Genomic DNA, 25,127 nt, shown 5'->3' with positions numbered 1-25,127 from the left:
CCTAGAAAGAGGCATTGCATTCACACTTAAGGAGACATGATTGCTTACCCTGTACACAGTTTCCATTGCCGGAACATCCGTCTGGGCAGATTCTGCTGAGAACAGTTTGTGACTGTCCAGTCATGATGCGAGTTGCATTAGTTGTCAGCTCATATCTGCAGGACATCTCTAATGACGCCTGAAGGACGCGGCTCCAAGATTCATCTTGTGTTGACTAGTAGGGGAAAATTATGGACACACCATTCAAGAATGAGTTTATATTGTTTTACACTTCCAAGACTGTTAAAGTTATATAATGGCAGCATGCATGCAGCCTAGAGCAGGTACACTGTTTGTTGACAGCAAAAGCAAAATAATCCACAAGAAATGAAGGAAAAACATGGCAGTAAATATTGTTACCGTCTAATACTCCTGTTCGTCAGCTCTTATGACAAGCACTGGGTAACAGATTACATTCAAGCCCCAAGTGTACTGAACTTGGAGGGTTTCAAGAGCTGAATATAAATAAACATTAAATATTAATGCATTGGTGTCTCTCAAGTATGTATCCATGGGTCAGATTATGAAAAAGGAGAGGAAACAGATTCATGCATAAATATACAGCTACATACTACATGTGATGAAAACACATGCACAATTCTAAATTTTTAAAACAATCATCTTTTGCATGAGTTTCTTCCTATTCATCACCTTGGTTTACGGGTACTATCAGGAGCAAATACATAATTATCCCTGGTTTGAACATCACTTTGCTTCTCGGACTGAGTTTGCCCTCACATACTAACCAAGAGGTCCTGAACACAGTTGTCTATCTCTTGTGGAGGCAGTTGGACCACTGAGCCACACACAGAGAAAGAACTGCTCGCCTCTAAAGACTGCTGGCAGATACTGCGTGCATAGGTCTCATTCCAGCTACTTGGCGATGACTCATTCACCTGTACACCAATCACAAATGATCTGACAACATAAACAAATCTATAGATCCTCGAGTCATAGTGGTCATTTTTGGTAATGAATTGTATGAAATACAATTTGGACATGTATAAACAAGATTGCTCACTTCAGAAGAATTAAAAAGGGACCTTTTTGTATGTATATACTGTATGAAATCAGCCTTTCATATTGTTTTTAAAATGATCAAAACTTTTGTGATAACTTTGCCAGAGTAAGTTGCAACTTAGAAGAAGAAACTGGTGTTGTACATACAGTGATGTCCTGCTCACTAGGGAAATCTTCCACTCTTTGAAAACCCTCAAAGCAGTTGGCTGGGTGAGTTGGTGTGGATGTTAAAGCTTCTGTTATGTCATCATCTGCTTTGCATACAAGAAATAAAACACATGGACAACATGACAAAAGCAATATTTATGTTGGGTTGAGATGAATTATTTTATCTAAGTCTCACCTGCATTGTGTTCCTTTAACATATGACAGGCCAGGACACTGTAATCTGTCTTGCACTGAGTGGCACCTATTGGAGCACATGCACAGTAGTGCAAGGCAGGTGGTGTGGGGGAGAGTGGTGGCATCTTGTCCGGACACAGACCATTGTAAAGACTGTCAGCTGGGCTCACCCTTCATTAAAAGAACACATAATGATGACTGAGTAATGAACAGGGTTTAACAAATCTAAACTTGTGCATGCTTGAAGAAGGCATGAACAGTCAGTTATGCACATTGATTGGGAACATATGTTTGTATTTTTATCTTCAAGAAGTATGTGTTTCACAAAAAAGATACAAAAATGAGCAATTAAGATTACTTGATTGTTTGAAAGCCTTACTTCCATTGTGCAGCAAATTCTAAAATGGTTCCAATGGTACCATTCTGCAGCATAAACTCATTGGATGAATCACCATCAAAATCACCGCACAATCCTGAAACATATAGCCAAATGGATAGATATCTCCAAAGAGAATACTTCAAATATCTGTTTTCATAACTCCCTGACAGGGGATTAAATAAACTGTCAGCTAAAAGACAACCCAGACTGGGAAAAGATGGTATTCGTTTGAAACAAACTCTACACTGTCTGCATGCCATGTATTCTCAATTATCACAAAACATTTTCAGTTTCATTGCTCCTGTAATTTAGCAAAATCATAAACATCACATGCTTACTAGAGGGGATGAAAAAGACAATGCATTCGACACGTATTCAAATAACGGTGGGAATTCAGGACTTTGTTCTGCTGTAGAAAGCAAACTTACCCAACCCTAATTTAAGAATGTTCTAATTCTATGTCAAGGCACGATAGGTATGATCACCTTAGGACCATGATCCTTTGTACAGGTCCTCACGACCTCCCATTATGACCAGAGAGACTTAAGTCCTACAAACATACAGGCACTGTGGGCTATATCAGTTAATATATGTTATATAAGCATACCTTTTGTATTGTTTGCATCTAAAGGAGATGGGTACGTCCATACATTGATGAAGGTTTGATAGCTCTCTTCCACCATCACCCGTGTTCCAGTGGCTAAAACAACCTATAAGGAAGCATGCATATATTGTCAGAAAAACATGTAATGGTAATCCATTACCACTCCAGATCAGTCAACTGTAACTATGTGAATAATAATATTATTTGTAAACCAAAAGTCACTGTGTTCTGTAACCTGATTGGTTGAAAAACATGATCAAATGGTATTAGATTCCCGGAAACTGCAAGACTATTCACTGCGTATTGACACATAAACAATTGTTTTGTTGTGTCAACAGTGGTGACGTCATTCAAATCATATTGTGACGTAAAGTAAGAATGACATCACAAATCAGCAACTCCACATGCTACCATGGGAACCAGCTGAAACGGCCAGCCAATGACACTTCACTGCTGTACCCCTAGTCGATGTAAACGAGTGCAGACAGTAAAACCCTTTGGTTTACTTTTTTGGTTTACAATGTCATAGTGGTCACCCAGAGGTTTCAAATGAAATATTCCCGTGAAATATTAATGTGCTTCAAATACTCAATAACACCCGGAAATTGGCCAACACATGATGTTTAGCTCCTAAGTACTCACCTCGTACAAATTTCCACCCTGCTTTCTGTATATCCGAGTGCCTTCTGCAAGTTTTTCAGTTCCAAAATACTTGACTGTGATACCCTGGTTCTTCATGCAACCATTGAAAGTAATGACATTTCTGTCAATCCGTACTGCCACTGCACAATTGCAGGTAGGCTCTGATGAACCCATTGTACACTTTGAGTAAAATGCGTGGACCTGAAATGATTTAAATTTCTGCAGAACTGTTTGAAAAAATGCTTATCTGCATGGACTGAAACACGTTTATTTATACAATCATTTATATACTTTTTTTAAACGTTTCACATTTACCAGTAGTTGATCTAATGTTTTTTATTCAAAAGATCAAAATTCTACTTAATCATTTTGAGTCTAAAAATTGGATCCTGTTCTTGTTAGTGTACGTGTTGCTACGGGAAAAACATACACTGGGCATGCTGGAGGTTTTAAGTTTAAAGAATATAGAGACAAATGAGTCCCTCTGGTCAAAAAACAGTAATGTGTACATACGGACTTAACACATCAGAACATTGTAACTTACTGCGTAGTTATTGGGTTCACTCTCTAAAAGGACATACTCTCCAGGAACATGCATGTTAAAATATCTGCAACAAAAGATGTCAACAGATTTGTTATGAACATAAAACCATATACATGTAACTATGTCAGCAAGTGATGGGGATAGGTGACGTATGATTGGTCATATACTTACGGTTTGTCAAAAGTTGTAATATGAGGGTCATTTAGAGATTTACACACGGCATTCCTGTCAGAGTCAATTAAGTCCACCTGGAAACATAAATCACTTAATGTAACTATTCTCTTACAATTGGATTTCTTTAATCTTATTAAAAATGATCCATAAAAGACTTTCAACAGGTTTGGGAAAAAAATGAAAACATATAGTGCCCCAAATGTCAAAATCTCTCAGCTTTTAAGGGTGCTTTGTATATCCTTCCTAGTTGAGCTCAGAACTTTTTAGCTACTCCCATCACCCTCTGATCCGGCCATAGTTTAAGAACAGTACTAGTATGTACACAAGCATATCTGCGCTGTATCTGCTTGGTACCACAGATAACATCTTGCTTATATATTCACCAACACACATCATTCCTCATCACCATGACAGCATGCCTCTTCCCACCATCATGGCAAATTCCAACTCAGGCCACAAGATGTCCACATACTAACTGTCTCCATCATCATGCCTCACATCCGTGATTACACCAAACAACAGGGTCAGTGGTATATTTCTCCCTGTCCATTTTCACACAGTATCTTATTCTATTCCTGATACATTCATCTCCTCGGGAACATTTTCTAAAGAATACAAACAGTGTTTATCTGAAGGCACCTACAGGAAAGAGTGAGTGAGTGAGTTAAATTTAACGTCACATCGGCAATATTTCAGCCATAACGTGACGGGAAAGTAACATTAAAATGGAATATATGAGTATTATAAAAATCTGTCGACAAAGCCTACACGAAAGAAGTGTCATCTCTCTTCATCTCTTCTACGATGGAGATCCATCTTTTCCAGGTCCCATGTTATTTTTCTCAATACAGCATGTAATTTTGGCTGACACGGTTACACATTTTCTTCCTGATTATCCCACCCTTTATTACCCTGACTTATCTGAATACCGATACATCTGTAAGAAACTGCAACATATTCTTCAACTCAGAGGGTAAATATTTGAGCATTTCAAAATACTAAGAATATTTGTATTGAAAACAGGTGACTGAAAAACAATGTTTTAATCAGCAAAGACATTACAAGCTTCTAATCATGAAAGAAAAACATATTATATAGTTTAATCCACTAGTCACATGATCATAACGGGTCTGGGTACTAAGACGTGTACCAGGGTCCAACTCATCATCTACCCGGTCCCGTCAAGGTTATCTGGCTTGCCCGTCCTAGCCCTAATTTCACCTTCATGATCGAGACATGGCAGACCTGGTATGTCCACTGATATACCGGATATTGACAGTAGGGTATTCCTGGTGGAGTGAAGGACCTCAGTGCAGAACACACAAGGTGAGGAACACAAGACAGATAAGAAGCGATTGGAAACATGTATCCATTAATAATTGTTTGCTTCTGTATATACAGATCACATATTACCCATAACATATCTGTTTCCATGTTACAGGAGACACTGACATATTCATCATCACACATCCATCTCCATCCTTCAGGAGTGACTCATATGTTTATTAACACATACATATATCCACGTTTCATAAATTACTCACATATTCATCACACATGACACATCTGTGTCTTCGAGTTATGGGCGGTTCGCAAAATATTTCTACCATCATATTGTTGAATTGCACTTACCTGAACTTTCTGTTCCATGTCCTCGTAAGAAATATCACCAACAACAGTTGTTAGGGTGACAGTTGATCTGGACTCACCATCAATCATCATGTCCTGATTGGCCACAAACGTGATATTTGTAATTTCGCTCCAGGTGTGCATAGAAATTGTAGTGGAACAGAACTCAGCTTGGATGGATTCTGTTTCTTTGAAGAGGATTTGTGGTATCGTTTTCTGTTTTGCTGTAGGACACTGGAGAGGTTCTTCATCTGATACGGTAGCCAAGACCACAACTTTACAGTCCTGTTCCTTCTGAGCAATTCGACAGAGAAGTGCTGGTGGTGCAGTGAAGGTCAGTTGGATGTTGCCATCGTCCCCTCCCTCAGTAATCGACATTTCCCTGCTGCTTAGCAGCTACAACATGACAGACTCTTGATACAATGGATTACACACATTATTTAATTCAGATGTATATTCATGACATGCTCATGTCTTATACCACTTTCAAATTTGAGCATTTAACCAATACAGGAAGTGTTTGTTTGGGAAAGTGGAGTGATACTACGTGCCTACAACTAATATGAGTGTTGTAACCCGACTACAGAAAGTGTTTCACAGAAGCATCTTAGAAAACCCACCTGTAGCTGATGAGAGTTACATGTTGAAACCTACCTTCAACTGAGGAACAAATACATTGCTCTTGTTGCCAACACTAAGAGATGAGTTTGCGCAGTCAGGCTCATAGCAGGCTCTTACTTCACACCAATGCTGAAATAGATATATTGCAAATGATAATATATCATAAGGATGGGCTGGTGATCAGGTTTGTCATTATTCAGCTACACCGAAATGTCGCTCGTATCATATTAAAGAAGTTGTATATCGATAGAACTGTGCTTGTCCATCACACCAACTTCTAAATATCACTCAAAGAAGTTTTCCTTTTTACCCGATACTGGATTAATTTCTTGTAATACAAACGTCTACACTACATATTCTACTATACAGTGTGCATCTTATCATTCTATATACACAATAACCATTCACTCAGCTTGAACAGAAAGAACTAATTTCCCCTAGATCTACCAACGAACTAATATCACTGAAACTACATTGCGTGTACAATAAAGTGAGAAAGTGAGTTTAGTTTGATGCAGCTTTTACTTTTTTAGCAATATTCCAGCACTATCATGGCCGGGGACACTAGAAAATGGGCTTCACACATTGTACCCATTTGGGAAATCGAACCCGGGTCTTTGTCATGACGAGTGAACACTTTAACCACTAGACTATCCCACCGCCCCTGTGTGTACATTGAAACTTTCCTGTGTTTTGAAATAAGTGATTGAAATGGTAACCACTAGTTATACACCATATATTTACATATACACCACAGCTAGTTCTTGTCTGTCTGCTCCAATGCATTACTTACCTTTTGCATTGCAACTTTCATGACTCTCGCACTCAGTATGGCTAGTGTAGTCTCTGTACTACAGAGACTATCAGAAACAGGATCAGTAGCAATTACTTAGTGATTGTTGGTGTTAACAGATGTGGACGTTTTGTGAAGATTAGAGTAATTTCCCTTATGAACCCTTTGCAGATCTCCTTATTAGTTAAGTCACCTGATCTAGAGGTGAGCATGATGCTCGTGTGCTTGTATTGTCTGGGCATTCTACCAAAACATCTCTTCATCAGAGGTCTTGAAGACTGATAGCTGATAGCCCATCCTGCTCTTCCTCCTCCTTTGAGTCACCGATCTCTGCTCCTGGCACCTTCATTTCTATCGTGTAAACAATCGTGTTACCTAGTACAATCTCCAATCACGGTCTAATTCTTCTACCAATACTTAAAGAGTATTACTCCAGTGATTTTGAATTTTGTTTCTACCCTGGACCTACCAGTTCCTTACTACACCAGTGAACCAAGGGTTTTGTCCTTCTGGTGAGCCTGTTCTTTATGACAAAGTTTTCTCTACTCTGGCAGCACATTGAAGATGGTCCCTGCTTTTTCGTGAGCATAGTTCAGTGTTTCCTTCTGCTGACTACCCATTCTGGGATATTAACTTCCTCATCACTGGCATTGTAATTATGCAACAATTCTGGAAGATAATTAGGACATTACTTCTATTTATCCTTTGGGAGAGTTCTAAGCAGTTCATGTAAAGTTCTGCTGAACCACTCTTACTGTCCGTTACCTTGAGGGTGATATGGGTTGGTTCGGCACACCATGCAGAGAACATAAACTGCTTACTACCGTGGACTCAAAATTCCTTCCTTGATCAGAATGAATTCTCTCGGGAAGGGCCCCTTTCGATGAAAACAATCAGAAACTAACGCATTGGCAGCAGTCACTGCATTTTTGTCTTTGGTAGGAACTTCCATTGTAAACTTTGTGAATGCATCATTGATTAACAGAAGAACATTCTCTTTGCCACGTGTAGAGGGCTCCAGAACAATAAAGTCCATGGCAACAGGCTCTAAGGGTCTAGTTGCAAGTAGATGGTATTGTGGTGGTCTAATCTTTGGTTGTGGTATCTTCGCAACAGCACACCTTGAGCAGTTTTGCAGCAGTTCTCAACATCCTTATACATGCCTCGTTAGAAACAGCAGTCTCTTAAAAGACTGAGAGTACACTAAATACCTTGATGCTCTGCTCTGTCATGTATACTGTGCAAGGGTCTCTCTTCCATTATGGTGTGAAGCATAAGTTGTCTAATCAGTCAAATGCACGGGTCATGAATTTCTTTGTAAAGGAGCTGATCATGAACTGCCAACCTCTTCCACTGTTTGAGCAAGTCTAATGTTTTTCTCTGTTCTTGCTTTCTCTCTATTCTTGTTGGTTTTCCTTCCATGCTAACATAATGTAGTTTTCTTTGGATAGCAACATCCTTTTTCGCATTAATACAATTTCTTTTTTAGGATAACTCAGAAAGAAACGGACAAAATGTAACAGAGTTTGCTAGGAAAAAAAGTAACGGGGAAAAAAGAAACACTTTTTTTCCATTTTGGGTTCTTTTCTTAAGTATAATAAAGAACATTTTTGCGTCTATTTTGCATCATGTTCTCAATTCTCACAAAACGTTCTTATTTAGTCTAATGTTCTGACCAACCAGTTGGGAATTCGGAGATGGAAAGGCTGCCAGCTGCATAGTGTTCACACAAGGTATTGAGGCTACACTGGACTGACTCCATGTTATACTATTAAGTAAGCAGAGTAGGTCAGGATAGTCAAGGAAAATTGCTCGGTAAAGATTTATTTTTACAGATGAATAGTTTATTTGATAAGGTGGCTTACACTATCAAATTAGCTGACTAGGTGAGAAGCAACAACAAGCTGGGTTTCCAAACAACTAAAGGTTTTCATATAACTAAAATAAGATGGTTAAAGATCATCCTAATACTAATTAGGCAATCATATAAGTATTTATATAAAAAACATTACCTTTTTCCTGTTATTTTGTTCTACATTGATTATTTATTTGATAGTCCATATGAAGACACATGCTTCTTTAAAATCTTGTATTTTATGTTGTATGGAGGCGATGTTGATATAAGCTGTAGCACTTGTTTGCCAGTCCCAATTCATTTTTATGAATAAAAATATCTGAAGGAACTGTGAGATTACCAAACAACAAACCCAGTAGACCTTGCCTCATAGCCTTCCTACTCCTTTACATAAACAACTGGCCCCACTGGCAAAAGAGGATTCCACCATTTGAAGAGAACAGATAACCCAAAACCTCATTAACAGCCCGGGATACTATGTAAGCAATCACAACTGTAACTATGAGGATTGTGTTACCTCTGATGAATAATTCAGTAATTGTATAACTGATAAGGAGACATGCTGTGCTATACAGGGTCTGAAATGGGGAAATCACCAGGGAAGACAGCATCTCAGTTGAAGTTTTTAGACATTGTATTTCATAACTGCTTCCTTTTATGAAGAGTCTGTTTAACCGAGTTGTAGACAGCGGTATTTTTCCAGATTCCTGGAATGTGGGGTTGATTGTACCCCTTGCATCAGTCTGGATGGTGCAGACATAGAGCTATTACATCATTGAATATACTGAACAAAATATGTACAACTATAATGTATAATCGCATTAAGTCTTGGCTATCCACTAGCGAACCTTTGTCAGAGTGGCAGGTTGGATTTTGAGAAGCATACTCTACTAGAAACCAACTACAAGGAGAGTTCTATGGATTTACAATTTCCTTAACATAATACATGTGACGTTTCGGTGTAGCTTCTAACACTGTTATCAAGCTAGTGATATACAATACTGAAGGCTAGGTTATAACTTATACATTATCCCGGTGTGGTTTGTACAGTAAGTGATTGATGTTTGCACAATTAATGAGGTTGATGTACAAGGTTTTTGGAGGATGTTTAGACTGAGGGGCAATCAAATAAGCCATTACAGACCATGTATTTACTCTTCAAAAGTTGATTATTTACTTGTTCTACACTCCCATAACACAGATCTCCCAAAATGCAGATAAAAATAGCTCACAAATCACTTGGGTCATAAGCTGAATGTGTATTTTTGATAATTTGGTACTGAAAGATCTGAATCTGTAAAGTTGTGTTTTGCGCTGCATGTAACTTTTATGAAAAATACTGGCAATCCTTCAGTATTTCTATTTGCAGATGCTGTGATTTATTTCCGATTCTGTTAGATACTCTAATCGTTTGAAAATGGGTGGTCACGTGAATATCAGTAAAACAAAAGTACATATATTTCTAAAAAAAGTGTTAACATTTCTGATAGTGAATAATGGTTCCATTAATGGCCAATATCTGAGGTAGTATCATATCATAAACATCTAAGTATTATATTTCCTTGCAGATATGTACTTTCCAGGGTCTGTGGAACATTATCTATGCAACCTGAACGAGCTCTGAATGTCATAAAGCAAATTCACAAGAATTACAGATCCATGCATCACATACAGTAGAGGACGTAACGTGTACGCGAAACAGTCTCCCGTTACGTGTACAAGTGACTGACTACCTGAGAGGGGGGCACTCATGTGCGTGACTGCCTGATTACAGAGAGAGAAATTCTGCATGTCACACAAAAACGCGTCTAAAAGTTTTATTTATGAAAATGATTAAACAAATCAGCTGTTTCATAGAGAAAATCAACCAATTCTGTCTGTTCACAAATATGGGGCATTAAGATAATCATTTACATTGAAAAAGCACAGTATAAGCTCTGTGTTGGACACATATCATATTTTATCTGAATGTGAATGTTTTTCTTTGCCCGCTTTCGTGTTTCAGTAAACTGGCTAAGATTGATAACATAGCCAGTTTCATGACATTCAAGAAGTAGTTCAAGACTGGGATATTTTACTGTCCATAAGTACTCTGGCAAGCATACTTAGTGTTATGACGTCAGGCAAAGTGTGGACACTGCCAATAGTGGCAAGCTTCATAATAATATGAAATTAGTTCACAGGAGAAATCAGACCCTTCCTTAATGAATGTGTTTAAGGTATGGTTATTTTATATCAACAGATTCATCAATAAGTAGTTATGAAATCCTTAAAACATCGATGATACTTGAGATTTCTTCATAAGAGCTATTCTTTTAATCATGGCTTTGAACAAGTGTGACGCGCTATTACCAAACATCAAGACATGAATTCCCTATGCTACCCCTTACAAAAATGCTGAATTAATTATTATGTAAGGTAGGCTTCGTTTTCAACCACATATTTAGGTTGCGAAAAGAAACCTAAATTGTAAATTGCCAATGGACTCTCTCTCTCTCTCTCTCTCTCTCTCTCCCTCTCTCTCTCTCTCTCTCTCTCTCTCTCTCATTATTAAACTGACCTTCTGTTTCCCTTTAAAATCCTCCATCGAAACATTGAGATTGTGATGAAGTAGTCCAGCAATCAAGAGCTCTGACGTAATGTTAACACCTTCACGGTACCAGGTTACTTCATACTGGATATTGACCACTTGGTTGCCACTAATGCCAGTTGCATTGTCCTTTATGGTACAGCGGAGAGACATGTCTTCCAGTGTCAAATATTCCAGTGTCACGGCTGGTTGGATTGATATCTCTGGAACATCTGAAACATTAGAAAGAGTGATGTCTCATGTGATATCCTCATTTGTAATAAGTCAATATCAAAACAGAGATCAGAATGATCGATTAATGTGAACGAATTCCATGGCGTGCACAAATGCAATACAAAGAAAGTGAGTTAGTTCATTTGTCAGATGATTAATTCAGAAATATACATTCTGTTCTTTTTCGTGGATGGACAAGTGCCCTCTGCAAAGGGCGGTCTTCTACGAATAATCTGCACGGTTGAAACTATCAGAGGTCACATTCACCACCATCTGCACCATCCGAAGGACACTTTCATCTCACTGAATGTAATCCTGCACATCAAAATCCAAAAACCACCAGCATGACCCTACACACTTCCTAAAGCTGTCCCAATGTCCATCAGGATCACTATCCCATACCGGAACCCTGTTGGCCATCAGATCTTGTCGCCTCGTGAAGGACAAGGTGAACATAGATGTAACCCTCTTTAGTAGCAAGACTGTCAAGACCCTTCAGCACGTCAATGGCAGAGGCGTCAGCAGCTCCAAACTCTCGAAGATGTGTAAACCAAATCCATCTGCTGTTGTCGAGATAGATATTTTGGTGAACCTCTCAGATCCCGTAGCTCCAGACTCAACGAACACCAAACGTCGGAAAGAAATTTCCGAACACAACACGAACCCAGAACACGTCATGAGGGAGGTCACCAACTAAATTAACTAGCATCAATTGGTTATAGCGATGATAAACATGAGAATTGAATGTTAAAATATATATTTCTGACTGCAATTCTTGGTCTGCCTTGTAGCCGCTTATATATAGCTGAAATATTGTCACAAGAGTACAAATATTATGATTATACCACTTACATTTTCAGCGTCTTGCTTAATGCCTTCCCGAATTTCTTTCGGGAAAATGTTACGTTATCGTTTTGTATACCGCTTTTAATGCAATAGGTAAATATTTGAAGCGGAAATATAGGTTAACGCGCGAGTGTGTTTTGGAATGGTTAATATCCTGCATTGGGAATAAACTTTGTATTTAGCGAGCATTGGCCAATAAATACATAGTACTAGTGTTTATTCCTAATGCAGGGTATTAACCATCACGACTGTGATAACCTATTTATCACACAATGTCATTCTTACTTTATTTTTGTTTTTTCAAAATGTGATTTCATTTGCCCCAGATCATGAAACTAAACTTCCTGAGATCTGCCTGCATATCTATGACATCACAAATATGTGCGTAGTAATACGTGACGTCACAAGCTCGGTGACGCAGTGTTTTACTGATCACTCATTTGACTGCGTTACGTCATGTAGTTCCCAGTCAGCTTTTCTGTTAAAGAGCGTATTGTTGTCAACAAATATTAAGTTAGTTTGACAAATGACAAAAAACACGTGTGGAATTGGGATAAATTTAAGTTGTACTTTTGAACAATAATTATAATGTTCGCGAGACATTTTGACAGCACACCGTCAACTAACAAAGAGTCAAACAGTTCATTCGAGATTTTCCTGGCTGCTGTCCGAGTCAATGATTGCAAGACGCTTGCGTTTCGGTGCTAGTGAAGTCGTAATCAGTCCCATCTATCATTACGAGAGAACAATTTTCTCTGATCAAGGCACTCACAGTACCGTAACCACGGTCGTCAATCTGCACACGATCGCCGATAGATGGGCGTGACGCCATGTTTGTTTGTACAGTGTGAAAGTAGTCCCTAAAATTTGCATATGACCTCGCTAATTTGCATCGGTATCCGTATGTGACCCCAATGGCTACCGAAAATGTCCATTGGCTTTATCCAGCCGAGAACACTACCCACTGTATGATAAAGAAACTTATCACTCTGTACACTTGCCCAAAACTGGTAGGTAGGACGTATATGGTGATATTTCAATTCCCGCAATTCATTGAGAACGAATTAGAAGTTTTATAAATGCAAAAATTCACAAATCAGAATTCATGAATAAAAATGCATGAAGAGTCGCATAATGAGGTGACTCATTGACGTCGTCAGTCGGCGGATGACATCAGCATGAATCATGTTCTATATAGGTCCAAGACAGTCTGACGATGACCCCGGGGAACGTAAAGGCAATACGCTGACGTTAGAATTGTAGTGCTGCAATTGCTGTAATGACGCTATTGTAGACTAAAGGGCACCAGAAAAGGTCTCAACACTTCATCCCTGTATTGCTGGGTTTATAACCAGTCTTGTTGTTCACTGGCCACAAATGTCGGCGCCGCCCCATGGCACGACACCTCTTCAAGCGAACAGATGGATTTATTGAATGCAGTATCTTGCTCTCCTGTACGTCGAAACACTCATCTTTGCCATCGTCTCTGAACCGACTTTATCCGTAAAGAGCACCCTCCTTCAGTCTGCAGTCAGTGTTGACGAGGAAGATGGGTAAAGGCCATTCCATGTAAGGGGCGGTAGGGTCCAACAGCAGCCATACCTAGTCGTCGAATGACTGTCTGTCAGGTGATGTCATGTCTTAGTTCTGTAGTCGCCACAAATCTGTTAAACAGGAGAATCTGACGGATGTAGCGGTGTTCGGCCAGCGTCGTGACTCCCGGTCTTCCCGATCTTGGACGGTCCTGAGTCTGACCTCTTTCCGTTTAATCAGTTTGCTGAGGATGACTCGGCTGCAGTTGAACGTTCTTGCCAGCTCGCGCTGTGAATCCCCGACATTGTCCTGTCTCGTTGCGCTATGGTAATTCTTGGCTTATTTGTGCTGGTTTGTTGGTTACGGCATGATTGCTCTGTTCAACATCGACATTTATGCCACAATGATGCAAGTGCATTTGGACCTAGTGAATGTTTGTTGAATGTGTTTGGACGTAGTGAATGTTTGTTGAATGTGTTTGGACCTAGTGAATGTTTGTTGAATGTGTTTGGACCTAGTGAATGTTTGTTGAATGTGTTTGGACCTAGTGAATGTTTGTTGAATGTGTTCTTGCGTTCTGCCTTGTATCAGCGTTTTGGTTTGGTTTTGGTTTTTTGTTTGTTTGTTTTTTGTTGTTGTTTCTTATGTTTGTTTGTATTTTATAAAATGGCTAAAAAGTGACAACTTTATTTCGCCCAACTCCACAAACATAATACCCATAATTACACGATGCCATATAGAAAGTGGTCCAATATGTCATATTTGGGATTTCTCTTTCTCAGTTAAGTACAAATTCTAGTACTTTTTTGGTTGAGTCCCATCCGGGTTTCCTACCTCACCCTCAGAGTCAGCCGCCTAGCCCGCTCAGCCACCACGACTTCCACAAAAATGAAAGTCGGACAACTGGTAGTCTAGACTGCGTACTTTGTGTACCCCTTTGTGTACCCCTCTGAAATGGATTGCCTTACATTGTCTCACTTGTATTGTATTTGAAATCGGTATTGTGAAATTGACTTGTAACTGTGTATAACTTGCTCTCTTGCTTAATACAATATATGAATGTTTTAGACTTGTCTTTGTTCTGTTTTGCTGGTTCACAGGGGTTTCTTACATCGTTTGTAACGGCAAATTCTTAAGCGTAACACATTGCATACGTATGAAGAGAAATAACATAATCATAAAAAGAAATGTTTATATCCTAAATGAATATTCAATAAATATTCAGGTGTTGTGAAATTTTCATTTACGCTAAATTGATGTCAGGCAGGTGCGCGCGTTGCTCACAATAAGATACGTAGTAAAATCTAATTGTTGATATATTCAGTACACTATTTCAATGGTAAAACCTATCGTTTTTCGTTTTGTCTAAAGTGTGTTGAATTCTGACATAGAAGCCGAGACCTTTGACATATTCAGTTACAAATTAGGTGAGATATATGTTTACTAATCAGCAAAGCAGTGTCGTCTTTTTCGTCAACTAAAATGTCGCATTATTTTCAGTTATGTTATGTCATTATACATGTTATGCTTGTTGTCTGTTACTCCGTTATTAGTGATGCAAAATTAATCAAAATACATGTACACAAACAGGAGAATATGGGAATCTAAGAGCTAAATTACGAAACGGATATTGCCAAATCGCTTTCTCATGTAGTACATTGGTATTTTCCCTTATAATCTGTGAAACTATAAAAGGTATCCGTCACATTGGGGAACTTTGTATTGGAATAGTTTGGTTCACTGTGAACAAAACATAACGAAAATATACTGTCCGTATCCACAGCATATTCTCGCCATGCGATCTGAGTTACATTGACCTAATGTTAAGCATAGTGAAGTCATGCCCCTTAACTTGATGTACGTGCATGAGCTCCCTGTCGACGTTTGACGTCATAGAAGAAAATCAATTTTGGACATTTATTTCGGGCCATTTGTAATGTTGACCGCATAACGTTGTGCTTTAGCACATAAATCCATTTCATATACACTTATGTCGTTCTGACATCAGGCTGTATTTTCGTCGCTCACACTTTCCGTAAAGATGATAAATTCTTTTATTGGTGCACGATGAACAACGGAGAAATTTACTGATTTTTTAACGCACACGAAAGTTTTGGACAACATTTAGCTGTATCTGTTTCTCAATCCCCCGAGGTAGTCGCAGTTATATTTATACGGGATAGGCAATTAAATATTCTACGTTTCTGTGTAATTTTATTGCCGTACTCAAATCAAGGACCACTCTAGCACGAAAATGTGCGCCTGAAAAACTCGGCATCCACGGGGTTAAAGTTGGAGTCTGAGTTGAGGCTGCCCTAAGGTTGTTTTGTGCAATGGACGCATCTTTTTCTTAAGGTGATCGTAACTCTAACCTTAGTGCTTAAGGTTGATCTTAGGTAAGGTTGTTTTGAACAACAGGACACTGGCTAGCTATTCTCGAAACGTTCGTAGCCATACGAACTTCTTAAACCCATTCTTAAACATTGGATACGATCAATGTTAAGAATTCTTAGGGCTACCAACGTTTAGAGAATAAAGGCCCTGATACGGAGATGCCGTATTCTGAGCGTACATCATAGCTGACGTGACGTCACATGCATCGCCCCACGCGATCTGCAACAGCGACGGTTGTCTTCAGGCCGTGAGCAGCGCGATAACTTCAGCCCAGGGTTTGCTCAGCTGCTGCATCGGATTGTCTCGCTCAGATTGCTGATTTGTGCTTCGCACTTCCTTCACGCTTTATGACCAACTGTTTCACGCATCGTACAGCCGGCACACCAAGGAACAGAAAAGGTTGGACCCCTCCACCCCGTCATAAGTATTACCAATCATATTTCTAATTGCAACCACATATTCAGGTCACCTACTACATATCAACTCATACATTTAGCTCTGTATAGCATAAATGGGACAGGGGAATCTCTCGGTCCGTTTCGTGTTTCGCTCTAAAGTGGACAAAAGCAGCGGCCCACGCCCACTCTCACAACAAAACATGCTTAAGATATTCTCATTCAGCTCGTTGAAGCGTAGACACAGTCGTATTCAAACAGCTGTGGTAGAGACCACAATCACGCCCATATATTGAAGAGTTTACTTTATCTTGGGCTACATGATCCTATGTAAAGATGGCTTGGTATTTCGAAACCTGTTTCAGCTACACTGGGATGGCTTCTTATATATATGAGTTAGCACGCATACAAGTACACTGCTCAAAATCTCTTGAATGAATCTGTCTCACTGTCACATGCCACAGTGTATATTGTCAAAATTATCTTACATACTGTCACTGAAGTAGGTCCATGTGCACAAGGACTCGAATCATTGTTTGGACAATAAATTTTCAAAATTAAAATACAGCGACTTTTGCAGTCGTAGATTGTTCTCATGCCAATTGAACATACAATGTTCAATTTCTCGCCGATTTCTTTCAAATTTGAAAAATCTATGTTTTACATTTATATTAAGATTGAAACAACTTATGATTGCAAAAGTCTAGATTTAAAAAAGTGCCCAAACAGTGATTCGAACCACAGTGTCCACAGTATCGTCAAATATGCCCCTCCCACCGCCACTGAGATAAGTCACTCTATATTATAAGTTGTCCACTGGTCACGAGGGCATGGGTTGTTGTACCCTCGATATTTGTTTATGTAAACATATTAAGGGTACATCAAGCAAAGGACCCCGAGGGACAAGTGAACAGCGTATTTATTTATCTTACCGAACACCTCAATGGACAATAATTCTTAACTGTTTCAAGCATGGGTATCGTACACTTCGCCCAACCTGTGTGAATCAGACGATTCGAATCATGCTGTTTTCCCCCGCAGGTATTGTTTTGTGAAATTCTCGAGGTGTAATTCTTCTTCTTATGATTCACATGGACGACATGTCAAAATTTGTCAAAATTTATTTTTTGGAATGCGAGGCAAAACTTTTCGTCGCCATAGCTAGGTTTTGCAGACGACACAAGGAAAACAAATTTAGAGTTAAGCCCCTTCTGTCGATTTACATTCGCAAAACATCGGCAATTTCCGTGAATCATGTATAATTCAGTGTTATTTGAGATAAAGAAGTACTGCCACGAAGTGCCGAATGTGTTGCCATTGGCAGCGGGGTGTTTGCAATGTAGAATTGACATACATAGTTTCTACACGTTTGATCTAAATTTATGCTGTATCAGGTACCCAACTCCATCCCCCCACCCCACCAACACTCCCCACCCCCTACCCCAGATTTGACCTCGGCAAAGAGACAGGGACTCAGGAGGCGTGGCAGGTGACTGCATGAAATCTGAATAAGAACGTTGAATTAGGCTTGGTCGGAGAACAATTATTTACTTAATTATTAATTGTTTGTATTAATATGTACCTAATAGGAACTGCTTGCAGTTTGTACAACCGAAAGTTGTACAAACCTTCAATATCACCCCCTTGTATAACACTTCATGGGCATCATTTAATGCATTTGAGAAGTGTTAGTAAAATACATTTTTGTCTGAATATTGAAGTATAGATCTATATGATCTGTAAAAGTCATGTCTCTTCGGGTGTTTTCTTGGTTTAGAAAATGCGTTAAAGTGTTGATATGATAAACATTACTACTGCACAGACTTAATACAAGTGAAAATAACAAGTATCTTACTGCTATATACACAAGCCCTATCTTCCTGGCAGCACTAATTTAGAATGTCTGTTTCAGTTATAAATAATTAACAATATCATTCCCTGCAAGATGTTGTTGTTCCAGTAAATATATCAGACTCTTCTTTATGTGAAGATTGTGATGTAGAGGATAGGGGATTTTTGTTAAGTCTCTAGGGTCTTCCTAACAAAATATATCCTTTCTTTTTAAAATTATGTTGACCACTTAAAGATAAATGTGTTCACTTGCTGCTGTAAGAGTTCTTACAGAACAGTAACCTATTAACTGAACGTTACATATTTCACAGTGATCAAACTGAAATGCTTCATCACTTGTTATCTTTAATTTCTGTCGATCTTGGTTTAGTGACTTTCAAAAACCTATTCAATTGTTTTTGTTGAATATTCACTGTTATAAAACGGCATAAATATTATAACATTGGGTTGTAAAAAGAATGTGAGTTTAATAGAACAAATCATTTTCAGAGTATAATTGACAGCCTAAATGCTGCGGGCTCAGTGAAATCGAAAAAAGAGGAAGAATATGAAAAGCAGTGGAAAGAAGAATCACTCATTAAGACGGTGTCGCCGGATTAGTTCTTCATTACTGTATTCAACGAGATTTTGCCTTCTTTGGTGAAACGAACGCCTCGTCGCTACGTCAGCCATGTTGTTTACTGACTTAAGTCAAACACCTAGTTAAGCCTACCCCTGCCCCGTCTTAGGATTTAAGTCAGAAACTTAAGCCTAAGCTTCTTTATGAATATGATTTAAGTAACATCACAAAAAAATAAGTCAGAAAGAGTGAAAAACTTAGTTTTTTTCAAAAACGTAAATTTTTTCTGACTTAAGTTCTTTTATGAATACCGCCCCGGATGTCTTCGTCATCTACGCCATCTTGTACATCATTAAAAGCTGATGATCGACTGAACAACTTACTGCCATATCTCGCTGTTTCAGGTATGTTAATCAAATGAAACACCAGACACATTTCCCTTGAAGCCCTCTAGATCATATTTACATGAATATTTTATTTGTACAAACACTAGGAACGCTATAAGTGAATGTTTCAAATGGACTGTTGGTGCAAACTTTGTAAAATCTTGTTTTAGTAACATCGATTGATGTTTCGCTATCTGAGCAGCGTTTATCAGTTGAAGACTTCATTATGATGCATGCAATGGATGTAAATCACTTCCTGATGTTGTTTTAAGAAATATTAGGTTTAGAAGTAGGAATTACGTATTGTACTAGGTATGACAAGGCATTTTCATTAACCGGAGGTAGATGGGTCGGGGGTCAAAGGTTACATGCATATGGCCGGAACCGATTATGCGTAATGTTACACGCTGTGTTTAGAATGCCAGCTTTGGGTGAATGTCACAGGATGTATACATGAACATGGTAAAACCTTTGGGTAATTGCTTAACGTCTACGGAGGAATTGTGTCGTGATATATAATAGTCAGTGAAATATCTTAACTTCGAATTTAGGTATCAGGTGAATGTGTATGAATTCGTTCCTAAATGTTATGTTATCTCAGTTCGTAAGTTGATATTATTGTTACATTACTGTTACATCATTGTTAGCACATCTATCGGTAGACAATAGCAAATAGCAGCATGATGCACATCTTGATACTGCGACAGACTCTAGTGAAAGAGATTGGAAGTATTATGACAACCCTATGATTGAAACTTTCATGAATGCATTATGCTCATTGAACGAAGGGAGACCATTCTATCAATTTACTGTAGTTTTAAAACTAAGGGAGGTAACTCCATGAGGCTTCCGTAGTGAAGCTACACCTTGTGTTGTCTGTTTACTAGTAGATGTCAGATGTCATCGTCATCTACGCCATCTTGTACATCATTAAAAGCTGATGATCGACTGAACAACTTACTGTTATATTTCGCTGTTTCAGTCACCCCTTTCCGTGGGTGCAACAATTGCAATGAACCCCCGTTTGTAAGAGGGGCATATTGAAAATAATAGAAGTACACTTAGCCAATCAGAAAGCGACTTTTATGTGTGACGTAAGATAACGTCAAATATACCCCTCCTTCTGCCACTGAGATAAGTCACTGTATGTCGTCAAATATGTGCCTCCTACTGCCACTGAGATAAATCACTGTATATCGTCAAATATGTCCCTCCTACTGCCACTGAGATAAATCACTGTATATCGTCAAATATGTCCCTCCTACTGCCACTGAGATAAATCACTGTATATCGTCAAATATGTCCCTCCTACTGCCACTGAGATAAGTCACTGTATATCGTCAAATATGTCCCTCCTACTGCCACTGAGATAAGTCACTGTATATCGTCAAATATGTGCCTCCTACTGCCACTGAGATAAGTCACTGTATATCGTCAAATATGTCCCTCCTACTGCCACTGAGATAAATCACTGTATATCGTCAAATATGTCCCTCCTACTGCCACTGAGATAAATCACTGTATGTCGTCAAATATGTCCCTCCTACTGCCACTGAGATAAGTCACTGTATATCGTCAAATATGTCCCTCCTACTGCCACTGAGATAAGTCACTGTATATCGTCAAATATGTCCCTCCTACTGCCACTGAGATAAATCACTGTATATCGTCAAAAATATGCCTCCTACAGCCACTGAGAAACATCATTGTGTACTTTGGCAACGACATTCCTCCTCCTGCCGAGAGGCAAAGTCTTTCTGTGTATCGTCAATATTACGGAGATCGTATGATTATGTGTATATGTATTTTGTCCCATATTACCCTTCATGCCACTGATAAAAGTCATTTTGTCTCCGAGAAAAGTGTATATCGTAGAACATAGCAATTCAATTCTCTATTTATGAAGGCCATAGGCCTATATAAAAAAAGGGATACATAAACTTTCTAACGAATCAATTCTTTTCTTAACAAAAGTGCATTGTGAAAAACAGTGGTACGTGGTGTTGTTTTGTGGGTTCTTTGCAGGAACGTAATTAAAACAATAGCTGAGCATTGATTTCAGATAGAGACAGTTGTGGCAGATTCAATAATGTAACAGAATGGACAGAATGGGGTTTCTCTACAGGCACATATCTTCCCCGGTTAATTAATAAATCATTAAGGCCTAATCCAAAACGTATCAAAGCATTGCGAACATTTCTGACGCCGTCGGTTCCAAGTGCATTCCCGTGCTTCAAATACTCAATAACACCCGGAAATTGGCCAACACATGATGTTTATCTCCTAATAGTTGTGCTTGCATTAAAATCTCCACACAGCAGTACATGCGATGAAGTGAAATCAGCCCAATGATCCAATATAAAAGTCTCAAGTTTATCAATAAAACAACCTGAATTATTATTTCTGTTGTAAAATCTACAGCCTACAGGCGGGACGTATATGTACAACAACATGAAATCATTAATCAAATTAAATGCAGCTTTAGGAAATTTTAAACATATCAGATTGTCTATCTGTGTGTTACGTTGAGCGCACTGATTCACTATTTCTTGTCTCACAGAAGTACACACACCACCAGAACATCTACCTGATGAAGATAGTTTTACTGCTGGGACAAAGTACGTCTGATATCCAGGTAGCCACTTTAAGCTCGCAAAATCAGTGATAAATGTCTCCGTTAAACACACAATATCACATGTCTTGAGGTAAGCTATCCAGTCAAGGTCATCAAACCTTTTACACAAGCCACTAATGTTTCTTGATAATATTGACAGTTTATTGTTACCGGTGCGCGTGTAGTTTCCATCCTGTGAGAGAAGATCCTAGGCCTGGCCGCACTGCTATCTCCTATTATGAATGTCACTGCGCCTCGTTGGTAGACTGGTTCTCTCCGATCGTCCCGTGTCTTGGGGCTGCCCATCATTACGTGGTTTCGTTATCAGCTTACCATTCTTAAAGTAAGCAATCAATCCCCGGGCCTTCACATCCTTAAGTTGTTCGAGTTGTCTGACGGTTAAATCACTGGATACGCCATAACCGTTATTCTTGAATGTTGCTCGTGATTTCAGAACCTCTATCTTGTCATCAGAGAGCGCAGTTTAGCGATGAGCGGTCTCGGTTTAGATCCGTCAGCATGTTGGAGGCCGAGTCGATGTGATCGTATGACGTCATCAGCAACCCAGGTCTTAGTCTTTACATTATTGTTCAAAATGTGAAGTACTGTGAACTTACAATCGTTGTGCGACTCCCATGACGTTATATAGAATAAGGTCACATCTGTTGAAGGCTTCTTAGTTTGTCGATCTTGCTGTCGGACTGTGATATTTTCTGTTCTACGTTTTCCATCTCGACGGAGATCAAGGAGACGTCCTCGTGCATTATATCCTGATTGTGACGCACGTTTTCCAGATCACGATGGAGGTTTGACAGCTTTGTTTCGAGATCTGTAAACCTACAAGTTAAGTCGCGGACGTCTCTCGACATTGACCTGATCTGGCCTCCAAGATCATGCTTCACGTTCTGTACCTCTTTCAGTATGGTGCCCCTAACTTCGTCAAGGGTCGCTGGTCCAGGGTTCATTTCCACGTCGTTAGCACACGGAATCCTGTGTGTTATCACCCCAGCTGACGCGAGATTACCTCCAAGTAGACAAGCTTCGGGCGTACACTGAGATTGAGCTAGCTACCCAAACTGTACAATCAGATTCAAAAGGCATGACATTAGTGGCATATACAAGTTCACAAACATGCCCTTTTGGTACTTAGGAGTAAAAATCGGTATTTTCACATGTGACCATAACAGCATAGCTCAATACAATGTGCAGTTTAAAACATCAGTGCACACAAAACAAGTCTGAAATACGCCAACGACAGTAGGTAAATGACATGTTTGTCGAGTGTTATTTGCCGGGTGCCTTTGGGTTGAGTAAAGAGCCCAATTCTTGCTCAATATACGTCGATCGACACCATTTCTTCTTTTGGAAAGGTCACTTGTACTGCCACATACATGTCTTACAAGACCTATGACGTCATGAGTATGAATGTCAAGAATAAATCAAAATATAGCCATTTTTCCGGGAGCGACAATACACACATCTTACCACCACCGGCGCATGAGAAACGCCCAGAGTCTCTGTGTATCTCTGTATCTCTGTGCATCGTCAATGGTATTCCTCCTTTTCCCACTGAAAAGAAGTCATTTTGTATATCGTCAGTGATACCCCCAGCCCCACCCCAAATCCCAACACTATCAGTGGGAGAAGTCTCGCTGTATATCGTCACTGATTATGTATCTTGTCATAGGTGACCCTTCATTTGGCATTAAGTGGCTAATACAGAATGTAATTATTTACATTGTAGCCCTGCGCAGATCAATAGCGACTTGATAAGTGGTCTGTGCTCGATTCCGTGTCCAAATATGACGATTGGTGTTTTCTGGGGAACTCATTCCACAATTTAACAATCTCAGGTTGTGATATGGGTTCAACATGTAAACCCCAGCTTCTTGGCACTATCCTCAGCGTTGTTGGAATAACTCGTTTCTCTGACGCAGCCTCGTGTCGTTACTTGGTGCTTTGGAACAGGGAACCAACAGAATGAAAATGAGCAATGCGATTTTTCACAACAACGCGATGTCATGATAAATGGTACAGATGGTGTTCCATCTATATGTGACAATTATGACAATGTAGTTCAGTAGATAATGTCACTATATCACTGTTGTCCTTGTAAATAAATATCTCAATATGAATATTTGTGTTGATTCTTACGAGTCCCTCCTCCTGTGGTCAATAATGGACGAGTCTAGCAATACTCCGCTCTATTCCCACCAAACCAGTGAGGCGTGGATGTCCACATAGCCTAAGAAACTCTACATACTGTCATACATAGTTTAATCATTTTAGACCATGTGGGCTGACACCATTCCTGAAATATCTATGCCTCGGATGACTTGACAAGCACCTCTCCTCATACATATATACTTTTTGTCTCCGTTTGCAGTCCACTGTCTCTTCGTCATTGTCATATATGTATATATGGGAACGTAAGACGGAGGCAAGCACATTAAACATACTTCCATTCCTCACGTACTGAATTATCAAAGTCTGTTAGATGTTCATAAATGCACTTTTGCTGACACCGATGTTGTAGTATTTTTCTGTGTGTTTATTATTTCAAAAATATTACGAAAACATCTTTCACATACACCTTTAATTCATATGAGGGGAATATACTATCAGGTGCAAGTAACAGTGATAATTTCATAACCTAAAAAAGAATGTTAGGGTGTATTTGAGGTACATGTATGTGAAAAATGTGACATATCGCCGATCTGATATGATCCGCCATTGAAATACTACACGCCACTGTCTGAGTGTTTCTAGTTATAACTTCAAAAACATCTGTCACATACACCTCTAATTCTTATGAGGGGAATATACCATCAGAAGAAATGTGTTTGCAAGTAATGGTGATAGTTTCGTAATCTAAAACAAAGGGTGTTAGGGTGTATTTGAAGTGCGTGAAAAATAAGACATATTGCCGATCCGATCTGGGACCACTTGCACTAAGCGATCTTAGCGCTACGACGATCTTAAGCCTATGTTAGAGTATAGGAGTTACAATCATTGCAGCGCTAAGATCGTTTTGTGCAAGGGGGCCCTGATTCGCCATTGGTGCGTGGGGGTTATAGTTCCATAACTTCTTTCTTTCTTGTTGC

At 39.2% G+C, this 25,127-nt stretch overlaps 1 protein-coding gene across 1 annotated transcript in view; it reads right to left on the bottom strand.

The window, feature by feature from the left end:
- LOC137266456 (uncharacterized) overlaps nucleotides 1-25,127 on the bottom strand; it is a 303,788-nt gene that overhangs the window by 270,927 nt on the left and 7,734 nt on the right. The window contains exons 2-13 of the mRNA XM_067801954.1: nucleotides 11,203-11,444; nucleotides 6,028-6,123; nucleotides 5,377-5,769; nucleotides 3,742-3,818; nucleotides 3,571-3,634; nucleotides 3,027-3,227; nucleotides 2,388-2,490; nucleotides 1,781-1,874; nucleotides 1,403-1,572; nucleotides 1,207-1,310; nucleotides 786-935; nucleotides 49-214 (exon numbers count right to left, since the gene is read on the bottom strand). Coding sequence (XP_067658055.1) covers nucleotides 49-214; nucleotides 786-935; nucleotides 1,207-1,310; nucleotides 1,403-1,572; nucleotides 1,781-1,874; nucleotides 2,388-2,490; nucleotides 3,027-3,227; nucleotides 3,571-3,634; nucleotides 3,742-3,818; nucleotides 5,377-5,769; nucleotides 6,028-6,123; nucleotides 11,203-11,444 — 1,860 coding nt within the window. The remainder of the gene's footprint in view (nucleotides 1-48; nucleotides 215-785; nucleotides 936-1,206; nucleotides 1,311-1,402; nucleotides 1,573-1,780; nucleotides 1,875-2,387; nucleotides 2,491-3,026; nucleotides 3,228-3,570; nucleotides 3,635-3,741; nucleotides 3,819-5,376; nucleotides 5,770-6,027; nucleotides 6,124-11,202; nucleotides 11,445-25,127) is intronic.

The sequence above is a fragment of the Haliotis asinina genome, chromosome 15 (assembly GCF_037392515.1).
Source record: "Haliotis asinina isolate JCU_RB_2024 chromosome 15, JCU_Hal_asi_v2, whole genome shotgun sequence".
NCBI classification, from domain to species: Eukaryota; Metazoa; Mollusca; class Gastropoda; order Lepetellida; family Haliotidae; genus Haliotis; species Haliotis asinina.
The sequence above is the reverse complement of the archived record's forward strand: the minus strand, read 5'-3'. Positions and strand labels throughout refer to the sequence as shown.